At 55.8% G+C, this 12710-nt stretch overlaps 1 protein-coding gene across 1 annotated transcript; it reads right to left on the bottom strand.

Moving 5' to 3' along the window:
• Positions 1-472: 472 nt before the first annotated feature.
• Positions 473-6573, bottom strand: ZNF646 (zinc finger protein 646). The gene has a single exon (XM_084806036.1). The coding sequence runs from the start codon at positions 6471-6473 to the stop codon at positions 1422-1424; it is 5052 nt and encodes a 1683-aa protein (XP_084662162.1). The 5' UTR covers positions 6474-6573; the 3' UTR covers positions 473-1421.
• Between the last annotated feature and the right edge of the window lie 6137 nt (positions 6574-12710).

The following is a 12710-nucleotide window of genomic DNA, read 5'->3' on the forward strand; positions in this document are numbered from 1 at the left end:
CACCCAAGGGAGAGCTACAACGCACAAAAAAAGCACTTGGAAATAAATTGATTTCTGTGCCCCTTTGAGATCTCTGTCCTTTTTTGTTCCTGCGTTTCATGTGTTCCCTTCCTTCCTCTGGTGCATAAGGACCTTAGAGGTACACAGGTGGATGTGTGCCAACATCCATACACCTCTGATGACTCCTGTGGCACAAGGATGGCTGTCCTGTAGCCTTCCTCAACTAGCACTGCTCAGATGTGCTGGACTACAACTCCCATCATCTCCAGCCAGTGTGCATGAGGGGGTGCTGGCTGAGGGTGATAGGGGTTGTAGTTCAACACCTCTGGAGGGCCCCAAGTTTGGGAAGAGTGTTGTAGAAGAAGCAGCACACATGGACAGCTGCACCTGCAAAACCATTTTGATTTTTCAGGAGGATCAGGTCTGTAAAGAACATGTCCAATTAGTTTCGGAAGAATTTTTTTTTCATTTACTGTGCTCTCGTGCGGTTCCCATTCATTTCAATGTTCAGCACAGGAGAACATTCTGGTGGATTGTGCTCGAATTCTGCCGAGACAAATGCATTTACTTGCATAAACCCAACATTTTAAGTCAATCGCCTCTAGAAATCACTTCCAATTAACACAACCATCTTCTACTTAATATTTTTCAGAACCGAGTTTTGAAAGAAATCGAAATGGATGAATTTGAGGGAAAGCTTTAAAACCTGCCTTTCACACCAAGGAAACAAGTACAATTTTCCAGTTAAGGAGGTAGAAATCAAAAGGATTACTCCACGCCAAGGATGTTTTTTGTTCAACAACTAAACTGAGTTCCCCCTGCCCCAGCTTGTCTGCTTTTTCCTTTAAGACAGTACTTCTGTGATTTTTTTTTTTTAAACAGTAATTTAAATACCATATTAAACATGGACTTCCTACTCATCTGACTTTCCAAACAAATTTAAAAGTATAAAAAAAGTTCAAAAACTCAAATCGGTAGGGGCTTTAAGCACATGCTCGAAAGGTTCTAAGGGTGTTAAAATTCCGTTCTCCAAATAGGATCCAAGGCTAAAAAAGGTAGATGTTGCTGTAAGGGGACATGTTCAAGGGACACCAAGGAGGTATGGTTGGAATGCTCAGTGCAACATTCCACTAAGGGAGAGAGTTCAGACCCCCAAAGTTCCCTGACCAGATATTCTACGGAGAACGGGGAATCATGCTCACAAGCTTGTGTTTTCAAGCACAGGGGTGCCCCTTTGCCCCCATTTGTGCCCCCTGCGTATTTTCCCCTCTTCCTTTTTTTTCAATGCACGGACAATTGTTCCCATGGAGAAGGCTACCTGTCGCCCCACCCAACCACCCCCCGCCTTTCAAATTTCCCTGCAGTTCGATCTCCCTGCCATACAATCCTTGCAACACCCTTCACCTATGTGCTCACAACCCTCAGCTCACTTCCCCTGTGGCACCATCATCCCCAGCGGCAGGATGCCCATCGTCCGTGGCGTGTGACAGCTGGTGCTGCCGGAAGCTGAGCAGGTGGAAGAACTTCTTCGAGCAGACGGTGCAGGTAAAAGCCCCTTCCTCCTTCAGCCCGCTGTGGACCCTGGCGTGGGCGGCCAAGCGCCGGGCAGTCCGGAACGCTTTGCCGCAACGGGGGCACCGGTGACGTTTCTTGTCCGTGTGGGTGTGGAGGTGGTTCTTGAGGGCCAGAAGGTTGTAGAACTCCTTCTGGCATGTGGGGCAGCGGTAGAGGCCGGTCGCATGGGCCTTCCTGTGGTTGAGGAGGCTGCCGGCGTGGCGGTACGTCCGCTCGCAACTGGTACACTTGTAAGGCCGCTCCTCCGGCGTCTTCCCGGCTGCCACAGAAGCCGGGGAGGAGCCACCGTCCTCAGGATCATCTGCTGCGGCCGCAGCTTGATGCCTTCTGAGGTGGCGCATCAGGTCCCGGGAGGCCCGGTACGCCTTGCCACACTCCGAGCACTCGAAGCGTTTCTTGGTGTGGACGCGGCTGTGGTTCTTTAGGGAAGTCTGGTTGGGAAAGTGCTTGGGGCACAGCGGACACCGGAAGGAGCCAGCAGGGGCCTCTCTGGGGCTGCCCCCCTGCTCCGCCCTTTGGGAAGCCACTTTGTCCCTCTCAGGTTCCAGCCCCGGAGCGCGCCGGCCACGAGGGTGGGGCCGGCGCTGGTGCCTGAGCAGCTGGCGCTGCCACTTGAAGGCTTTCCCGCAATCCGGACACCGGTGGCGCTTCACCTCGTAGTGGATGCGCTGGTGGTTCTTGAGGGACATGAGGTTGGGGTAGGCCTTGCTGCACAGGGCGCAGGAGAAGTGCCCGACCTTGTGGCTCTTCTGGTGGTTGAGCAGGCTGCCCGCGTGGCGGTACGTGCGCCCGCACTCCCTGCACCGGTACGGGCGCGCTTCAGGATCCAGGGGACGCTTGGCGGCACCAGGAGGGCGGCTCGGATTCTCCACCTTGGCCGCCCGCTTGGCATGTGCGGGCCTCCGGGAAGAATGGGAAGAGGGCTCCCGCTTCCGGTCGCGGTGCACCCGCTGGTGGCTGGCCAGTTGCTTCTGGAGCCGGAAGGCCTTGGGGCACTCGGAGCACCGGTAGCGCTTGGTCTCGAAATGGGTGCGGTTGTGGTTCTTGAGGGCCATGAGGTTATAGAACTGCTTCTGGCAAACGCCGCAGTGGAACAGGCCGGTCTTGTGCGTCTGCTTGTGGTTGATCAGGCTGCCGGCATGCTTGTAGTTGCGCCCGCAGACATCGCACCGGAAGGGGCGCTCCGATGGGGGGCGCTCCGATGGGGAGCCCTCCTCTTCGGCCCCGGGGCCGTTCTCCTCGTCCCTGGCCCCTTCCTCCTCCGCTTTCCCCGCTTCCTCCTCCTCTTTGGCAAAATGCAGTGCCTGAAGTGCCTCTGATGCTGCTTTCGCTTCGTACATCACCCCGCAGATGTCGAACACCCGGGCCTTCCTGCTCTCAGGTTGGTTAGCATTCGGCTCCCTGCTTTGTCCCGACCTTCCCTCTCCAACGGGAGTCACGAGGGAGGAAGCGTACGAAGCGTACGGCCGATCTTCCCTGGCCTGGTGCACTGCAACGCTGCCATCTAGGGGCAACTCCTTCGGCATCTCATAAGCAAACGATGGCTCTCCCCTTTCTCCTCCTGCAGGGAGCGGCTGCCGGATTTCTGGCACACTGCCATTCAGCTTGCATCTCGGATGGTTCCGGAGGTGGTTCCGATAGGCAGACAGATTGGGGTACTGCCGGCAGCAGACGCCACACTGGTAATCTCCAATCTGGTGGATTTTCTTGTGATTGACCAAGCTGCCACCATGCCGGTAGGTCTTGCCACACTGACCGCAGGCGTACGGCCGGTTGTCAATGAACTCGCAGGTAGTGGCCGAATCCTCCAGCAGGGGTGGGGGTGGCTGGTCCTCCGCTATGCATGGAGCTCGGGGCAGCTGGTCCTCCTCCAGACGAGGAGCTCGCCGGAGCTGCATGGACGTGTCGGCCAAGGCCGCGGCCTTCTCCTCCAGGTGCCCCTCGCTATGCTCTTCCAAGCTGGCCATATCGTCAAATGTCTGCCCGCAGTAGCCACAGATGTGAGAGAGGAGCTGCTCGTCTTCCCGGTCCCCTGTGCCATCCACCTGTTCCTCAGCCTCCCCTTTGAGCACCACATCCGGGCTGCCTCCCTGGCTCTCGCCCTCTTCATGCAAGAGGCTATGGTGATGCTGGAGGCCCTCCTCGCTGGGGAAGATCATGCCACAAAGGCTGCAGAGGAAGGGCTGCTCCTCGGCCCTGCCATCCCCACTGGGGCTGCCCCGGCTGAAGGCTGTGGACTTGGCGTGTCCATGGAAGTGGTTTTTCAGTGCCAGAAAACTGGAATATTCTTTGGGGCAGAGGGAGCACTGGTAGATGCCCAGCTGGTGGGCCTCTTTGTGGTTCGACAAGCTGCTGGCCTGGCCAAAGCCCTGCCCGCTCTGCTCACAAAGATAGGGAAGCCCTTCTGGGGCACCCAGCAACGGCAAGGGAGCTCGGGTCTGCGACTCCTCGCCGTTTGTGACAGCACCTCCTTCCAGAATGTCGTAGCTGCCTGTGACCTCCTCTGCCAAGGACAGCGCCCCGGGCACAGCAGTCCCATCTTCCCCTTCGGCGTCCTCGTCCTCATTCGTGGTCACCGCCGTCCCGGGTTGCCCTCTCTTGGGCCTTTGGTGGCCCCGCAAGTGGCTCTTGAGCGAGGCGACATTCTGGAAGCGCTTGCTGCAGAGCGAGCAGCTGAAGTCGCCCGTCTGGTGCGTCTGCTTGTGGTTGATGAGGCTCCCTGAGTGCCGGTACGACTTGCCGCAAAGGTCGCAGCCGTAGAGCCGCTGGATGGAAGCGGGGGAGTCAGCCCTCTCGACCACGCCGCCTGGCCGTTCCCCATCGCCGCCGTGTTGCAGGGCGTGCTGCTGCAGGGCAGCCACACTGGCAAAGGCCCTCCCGCACGGGGGGCAGACGTGCGCCACCGCAGCAGCAGGAAGGATGTCCTCAGCCACAGCTGCCCCGTTCTCCAGGGCTTCCACATCCTGCTTGATGGCCTGGAGAAGATCTGCCTCCTGCGGGTGAAAGACGCCAAGTTTGGGTACGGCCGCTGCCTCTGTGTCCTCTGCACAGGGCAAGTGGCGCAGCTGATGGAGCTGGAACTCGGCCTCCTCCTCAAAGCTCTCCCCACAGCTCGTGCAGGTCAGGCCCCTGCCCCGCTCCCTGCCGCGCATGCGCGCCGCTCTCAGGTGCACCCGGACATGATTGCGGAGCGCCATCAGATTGGAGTACTGCTTGGGGCAGATGGAGCACTGGAAGATCCCCGTCTGGTGGGTGTGGCGGTGGTTCACCAGGCTGCCCCGGTGCCGATAGCTCCGCCCGCAATCCCCGCACCGGTAGGGCCGCTCTTCCTCCTCGGCACCCCTTTCGTCCTCTCCCTGTGGACAGGAGGCTCCTCCCCAGGCAGGCGGGGGCTGCGCGTGGCAGTCGGCGGGGTCCCCAGGGCTGTCCAAGGCAGCGGAGAGAGGCTGGGGAGCCTGCTCCGGTGACGAGGAGGAGCTCAGCTTGGACTTGAGGTGGACCCGCAAGTGGTTCTTCAAGGCGGCCAAGTTGTAGAGCTGCTTCGAACAGACGGTACAGCTGTACACCCCGATCTGGTGGCTCTTTTTGTGGTTGATGAGGCTCCCTGCATGCCGGTACGTCCGGCCACAATCCCCACAGTGGAAGGGCCGCTCCTCGGACAGGGCATAGCCTTCCTCGCCTTTCAGACTCGCTTCCCAGGCTCCGTTGGAGCCAGGCGCTGGCTGCGAGGGGGAGCTGCTTTCCTCCTCCTCTTCGTCCGCCTCCTCGGGACAGAGGCAACTGTGTCCCTTCAGCTCCTCCTCGTCGGCAAAGGTCCCCCCGCAGCGGACACAGAGCTCCCCATCGGGGTTGCAGCGCTCGCCCCCTCCTGCCTTGGAGGCGTCCTTGAGGCTGCACGGGGCGCCGTCTCCGAAGCTGGCCCCCGCCGGCGGAGGGTGGTAGATGTCCAGCTTCGCCAAGGTCTCGATGGAGTCCTCTTCCCAGAGGCCGTGTTCCAAACCCTGCCAGGCAGGCAGGCCCGTCCCCTTGCTCTCGCCCGGGCTGTGGGCTTTCTGGTGGCTCAGCAGCTCGGAGGGCAGCCGGAAGGCTCTGTGACAAAAGCGGCACTTGTAGGGCCGATACTCCGAGTGGAGGCGGGTGTGGCTCTTGAGCGCCATGAGGTTGGAGAACTCCTTGTAGCACATGGCGCACTGGTAGACCCCCAGCGTGTGGCTCTGCTTGTGATTAGTCAGGCTGCCGGCATGCTTGTAGGCCTTGTCACACTGGCTGCACTTGTAGCGACGCTCGTCCGCAGCAGCAGCCCGGAGTCCCGACTCCCCCTCCTCCCCCTCCTCCTCCTCCTCCTCCTCCTCCTCCTCCCCCTGGCGCACTGGGAGCGGCCCTTTGTCCTCCGCTTCCATCTTGATGGGGAACTCCAGCTGAGAGAAGTCGGCCGGCACCACCGACTCGGCAATGTACTTCTCCAGGTTGCTCAGCAGGCTCCCGCTGCCGCCTCCCGTCCCAATGCAGGGGTCGGCGTCCGACGAAGACGTGTCCTGGCCCCTCTGCAAGGGGCAGCTCCCGCCGCTGCTCCCCTCTTCCTCCTCCGGGTCCCGGCCAGCAGGAGCCGCGCAGCGGTGGCTCGCGAGCTGAGAAAAGCCCCGGAAGCCCCGGCCGCAGCTATGGCACTTGTGGCGCCGCTCGTCCGCATGGGTGCGGAGGTGGCTCTTGAGCGCCATGGGGTTGGAGAAGTCCTTGTGGCACAGCGGGCAGCGGAAGAGGCCCACCTCGTGGGTGCGCCGGTGGTTCACCAGGCTGCCGGCGTGGCGGTAACTCCGGGGGCACTGCTTGCACTTGTACGGGCGCTCCTCCTGCCCGGCCGATGGGTCGCGGGCCAGGGCGGCGTCACCCTCGGCCATCGCTCACGTCAGACGTCCCTCCCGCCTCGCACTCTCTCGGAAGAGGAAGCCGTGGGCATTCTGGAGCACAGCACGGCCCCTCAGTGCGGCCTCGAGGTCCTGGCTTTCTTCCCCAGACGTTCTAACGCCAAAACCTACAGAGACGAGGCAAGGACACACACACACAGATGAGAAAACCTGATGATCATCATGACAGCCAGAACACTGGGGAAATGCACGCACCCGGCAGATCAGATGGACCTGCATGCATCTGGGCGGCATGTGCTTTCCCACTGTGCAGAATTTAAGTTCCTTCAGGTCTGTGGCACACTTTGGGGTCTGGCTTCGATTTTATGTTAAAGCAGGTCCTGCTGCGCTCTTGGAAAACACAGGAATGCAAGTCAGACCATGGGGTGCAGAAACACGGGTGTGTAGGCTGCAATCCAAAGTGGCAGATCTTTTTTTCTGTGGAGGGCTGCTTTCCCTCAAGGGGAATCTGCGGGGGGTGGGCGGGACCAGAGCCAAAAGTGGGTGTGGCCACCCCTTCTCTCTTTCTGCCACCCTCTCCTTTAGCTCTTCCTCCTGGCCCAAAACTCTGCCAGCGGAGAGGAAGACTGTTCCTACCAGAGTTCTGAACTGACTACTCACAGAGGTCTCCTCTCACCATTCCTCTGCCACCCCATTGGTTTCATCTTCCCCCCTCCCTCTGGGCTTCCCTCACCTGCATGAGATTAGGACAAGGGCCATGTGCAGCTCTTGGGCCACAACCTGCTCACCCTGCTATACACCCTCACCTGGGAGTAAAACCTATTGACCTTAGCAGGGCTTACTTCTGAGTAGATATGCACAGGATCGCACTGTGACTGACTGACAGTTTTTAGTTGGCTACGGGTTCTTTCACAGTTCGTTTATTAACAAGGTATTTTCTATTCTTAGAGTTCTTGTTTTTTGCTACTCTGAACCTTCAAGGACAGGGAGGCAAATCTGCACAACTAGGAAAAGCACAGCTATGGCGCTAGTCCTCCTGGTTTTAGAAGGAACTTTGAGAAGAAGAAGGTGACGCATCTGAGAGGCATAATCAAAGAGGGCAATGGAGAATAAGAGCTGCCTGTGGGTTTTGTTTTCTGGTCCCTCAACTGAGCTCATGGAGATTTTAAGGGGGCACCTGGGGATGATTAACAGGAAGAGCAAACCACTCCCCTTCTCTGGCTGGAGGCTCTTCCACCAGCAGGCAATACATGCCGCTACATGAGGGGCATTACCCCGTGGAACGCCCTGTTGCTTTAATCATCCCTTCCGTTCACTCCCCATCCCTTCCACGACACTTCCCTTGCCCTGCTTTCTCCGTTGACGCTGTTGGGATCAGTCAGAACTTGGCCCAAGGACCTCCGGGTCTGTGCCCTGGGGCCCCTTTGCGAGCCATGCAAGGCCAGAGATGGGAAGAAGAGGAGACAGCCATGCTGTGCCAGGTTCCAGTGTGGCTCTGCCCTCCAGCCCAGGCAGCCCACGGCCACCTCCCGACCTAGGCTGGCTATACTCGCTTCTTGGATCTGCCAGGAAAAGCACTCAGGCCTCCTGCCTTGCCTGCGTGGCTGCGTAGCTGTGCTTCAGGGGCCTGTACCTCGGTCATCTCCGATTACTCTACTTCCTGCCAGACTTCTTGTCCTCCTGCCTGCCACTGCATCCCAGCCCTACTCTGGACAGCCTTTCTGGCTCAGCCTCTGGCATACAATGGATCCTCCCATGGCTCTGCCCCAGAAATGCCTCCCAACTTGGGTCCCAGCTCTGCTGGGCCTTGCAACTCCAGCTCCCTGCATGCTCGGCTGCCTACGGCCTGTCTCCGACACCCAGCCCCCCGGCGTGGCCCACCAGGAAGGAGAGCCAATGCTGAGGTAGAGGGACCGTTGCTCAGTGGGACAGCACGCACCTTGCATGCAGCAGACGGTCCCAGCTTCAATTCCCTGGTATCTCCAGGGTTTTTTTTTTAAAGAATCAGATGGGGAAAGGTGTCACCCTAAGACCTGGGAGAGCCACCACTGCCAATCAGAGTAGATCAACCAACAGCCTGACCTGGAATAAGGTGGCTTCCTATGTTCCCCAGTGGACCAATGGCCTGTCACAATATGGGGCCGTGCCAGAAACGTAGAGTTCCTGCGTCAGGGTAAGGAAAGCCTCCCCAACCTCGTGGTCTCCGTATGTGTTGGACTACAACTCCAAGCACCCTGGGTGTTGTAATCCAACAGATACAGAGGACACCAGGCTGGGGAATGATGGGGTAAGGGGTTCAACTTGACCGGGGCCCCAGCAGCCTGCAGCTCCCCCCCCCCGACTCCTGCCCTGCCACCCCTTTAAACATTTCCCTCCCAACCTGGAGCTCCGAGGAATGCCAGGCAGTCAGGCCTAGCCACCATTTTTAATTCCCCCGGATGCCCCAACATGAGATCACCCCGGGCTATCGTAGGAAATTCGCACAGCCGATGGATCCAGCTGCCTGGCACGTCTAAGAGCAGTTGACGTCTGCCCCCGCTGGGCCCACTGAGGGGCGCTTTCCCCAGGATCACCAGTTTTCCCCCTTCTGGAACTGGTCCCTCTCAAAGCTTTGGAAGAATGGGACTTCCTGGCGCCTAGCCACACCCGGCCACCCAGGCTATCTCGAGTTCTCAAATTGCAGGGGCTGGCCCCGGGGATGGCGATGTGCGTTTTGGCACCCCGGGAGAAACCCACAGTGGTCACCACCAGGAGAAAAAGAGAAGCTGGGCCTCACTCCCACCAGGCGTTTGCCACATCTGCTTTCCCCACTCCGGCCACTGCTCTCGGCACCCTGGCAGCACAGCCCTAGCCCCAGAAAGGGGGAGGCAGGCCAAGAGCGCCGGAGCAAAGCAGTAGTCGGCGAGTGGAAACCCCCACACCCTACTGGGGCGAGGGAAGGGCTGCTGCTCAGGCCCTGCCTCTCGGGCCCTTGTCCAGAGCATTCCTGCCCAGCTTGTGACCCATCAAACTGGATGTAGCCCCAACAGCCGTGTGCAGCGGCCCCCCAGGGACTTCAAAAGTCTGTTTTTGCTGCCAGTCCAGGGCTGCAGGAACAGGTTTTATTAAACTTCTGGTAGGCCATAAGACTGGGGGGCGGGGGGGGTGTCACCAGTTGTGCAGCCCTCATGTCCAGCAACTGGACAGCCCTCAATCCCTTCTTGGGCAGTATCCACTAGCAGGAACAAATGCAAGGGCAACCCCAGAATCTGGCCCAAATTAGCGCTTCTGGAATGGGACAAGCCCTGCAAGCCCCGCCGACTTGTCCCATTCCTAAGTGCTCACTGGGGCTTGTTCCCAGGGCTGCACTCACAAGGGCCCACCCCGTTGCGCCGGAGCTCGTTTCTGCCGACGCCGTGGCAGCGTCAGGATACTGCCGTTTGTTCCCTTCTTTTATCCAAGGGGAAGAAGTTAGATATTATCACAGCCTTGTAAATAAGCCCACAGAAATTACTAACCTGCAATATGCTGCTCTGTCTTTTTTTTAAACAAGCCTGCTAAAAGGCTAGTAGCTTACGTTTCCACCGTGGCCGCTGAAGAGAGGGAAGCCACCTCCTCTCCTCTGCAGCCAGCATGGAAATGCAGGCTACTTGCCTCTGGATAAGCTAGTTAAAAAAAAGTAGCCTTCTATCAAGCAGACTGGTAGAAGGATGGAGGGGATCTATCCCAGCTCAGACCATCTGCTTACTTTCTATGCTGGTCCTGGAGGAAGCACAGAAATCAAGTGGCCTGGCAGAGGAGGGATGGAGAGATCTGTCCCTCCTCCAGAAGCCCGCTTGCTTGCCTGGCTGGAATTCCTGGTCACCTATGGCGATCAGACAAGGTTTGTATTATCACGTTTATCCACCTGGCCACCACACTGTGTCTTTTGCATCCTCGTTGTCTTCAGCTCTCACTAATGAAACTACAATGTTGTCCTCAGAAGACTTCAGATTCTTGCCTCTGAGCAAGATCACTGTCCACCTCTCTCTCCCCCCCCCACCCTACCTCTTCACCCACTCCTCCCTGGGACAGCTCACTAGCAAGTCTAGGCCAGGGGTGTATTCCACTCACAAACATTGATACTGAGTGCAGAATTCAGCATCCTGAAGCGTTTGGAGTTTTTATTTTATTTTTATTCAAATGAATGCAGCCTGCATGCTGAAAGGGAGTATGCCACTGAACACCAGTTGCTGGGAAAGGGACGATGGGGAGTGGGGAGAAGCAACTGCCTTCATGCCCTGCTTATGAGCTTCCTGGAAGCATCTGGTTGGCCAGTGTTGGGAACAAGATGTTGGAGATTCAGTCTTCCTCTATTCTTAATACGTGATCACATGAAATTTGTGACAAGATGCAATCTTAGATGCTTTTGGAGATAAAAAAGGAGAAGAGAGGACTAGATATATTCATATTCATAAACAAGAGGGCTATCAGTAGCTATTAGCTGTGATAGCTAAACTGAGCCTCCACATATAGAGGCAGTATACTTTTGAATACTTGATGGTGGCCAAACAAAAAGGGAAAGGCTATCTCCTCCATGCCCTATTTGTGAGACTTGAAATAAAATACTGAACTAGATGGACCTTGGCCTGATCTAGCCAAGTAATTCTTACCTTTTTATTGTATTAGCATTGTTAGCCTTCCTGGGTACAGATTTGGAAAAGTTGGACAGAAATCTTAATAAATAAGTAATACGAATTGGTCTTATTTCCCCCATCTCTAGAATGGCCTACCTCACAGGGCTGGTATGAGAACAAATGCAATGAGGAATCCATGTTGTCTACTGTGAATCTAAATATAAAAATGTAAATCACTGGGAACTAACCCCAGATCAGGCAGGAAGCAAGGTTTAGCGCCACAAAGTCAAGGTGGGTCAGGATTTTGAGCATGGATCCCCAACTTTGGGAGTGAGGGGTACCTGATTTATGGGGAGGTGTGTGCATGTGCAGTATAACAGGTTTCGCTTAGCGAGATTTTGGGCAGCCTCCCCTGACTCGGTGCCCTCCAGATGTGTTGGACTACAACACCCATCATTCATTTTGCTTGGCCAAATGGCTGGGGATGAATTGAAGTTGCTATCTGAAAAATCTGCAGGGCGCCAAGTTGGGAAAGCTGGCTTAGGGTGCAATCATATGCAAGTTTGGACAGAAAAATGTCCTACAACTCCCAGCATTCCCCAGCCAACTATGCTGGTTTGGGAATGCTGGAAGTTATAGCACTTTTTTCAGTCTATGCTTGCTGGGGATTGCTGGGAATTGCAGGACTTTTTTCTGTCTAAACATGCATAGGTTTGTGCCCTTAGAGGCTCTCCCAGCTACCAGCAGGGAAGAGGAGGAAAGACTCAAAGTTATTTTTGCTGTTTGGGAAGGGGATTTAGTGATTTTGGAGTGTGTAAACTGGGGTTCGGAGTCCAGGGTTTCTCAGAGGAGAATGAAATGTAGCATGTTCACACAAACAGGACCTGTGAACCAGAATCCTGGGCTTTATCCCTAACTCCAGGAATATAACGGGTCTAACGAGCTAGGCATTTTCCATACCCATAACTGACTGGTTCTTATTTCCCTACACATGGAGATGGATGTTTTATCCAGGAGCCCAGCTCAAGCTGAAAACTGCCTTAGAATACACCTTTCTTTCTTTTTTCTTTTGCAGATTGTACAAAAAGATAAGCTCTGTTTCTGTATAAACAAGCATAGGCAGCACAAAGGTTATGGTACAGAACATGCCCACAAAGAATGTCACTTTCTTACCTCTCAAATCATGCTGAGCATCCCAGATGAGCACAAAACTTCTCTAACATGAGAAGCCGACATAAGTTTCCTTCCCCAAAAGGCAGGGAATAAAGTTCAGGAGGCATATTGAGCTGTATTATAAAAAAAACATGATGGGAAGTGAGATTCCTAAATTGGGACAGGGTGTTTCACAGAGTTTAAGCCACTAAGTATATAGTCTGGGGTTTCCATGAAAAAGGGGGATCTTCACTGATCTTCAGGATCCAAGAGATTCTTTAGAACCCCATCTTCCATTCAGGAGATAACAAAGAAACAGTCAAAGAACAAGAGCCTAAAAAAGACACAAGAATCCTGAGTATACAGAGACTGGAATTTTGACCTCAGAACTCCATGCTCACTTAGATTCCAGGTGTACTTCAATTGGGCTTGAATGCCAAACTTAAAAATACAGATAGAAATTTCAGACTCTGAGAGTTTCAAGTACAGAAGGTCCCCAAGTCGCAAAATCAAAATATTATTT

Source organism: Heloderma suspectum, chromosome 6, assembly GCF_057233095.1.
Source record: "Heloderma suspectum isolate Gila_16-S chromosome 6, 16-S_ref, whole genome shotgun sequence".
NCBI classification, from domain to species: domain Eukaryota; kingdom Metazoa; phylum Chordata; class Lepidosauria; order Squamata; family Helodermatidae; genus Heloderma; species Heloderma suspectum.

Coding starts and splice junctions, on each gene's coding strand:
- ZNF646 (XM_084806036.1), bottom strand. CDS start 6,473: ATGGCCGAGGGTGACGCCGCCCTGGCCCGCGACCCATCGGCCGGGCAG.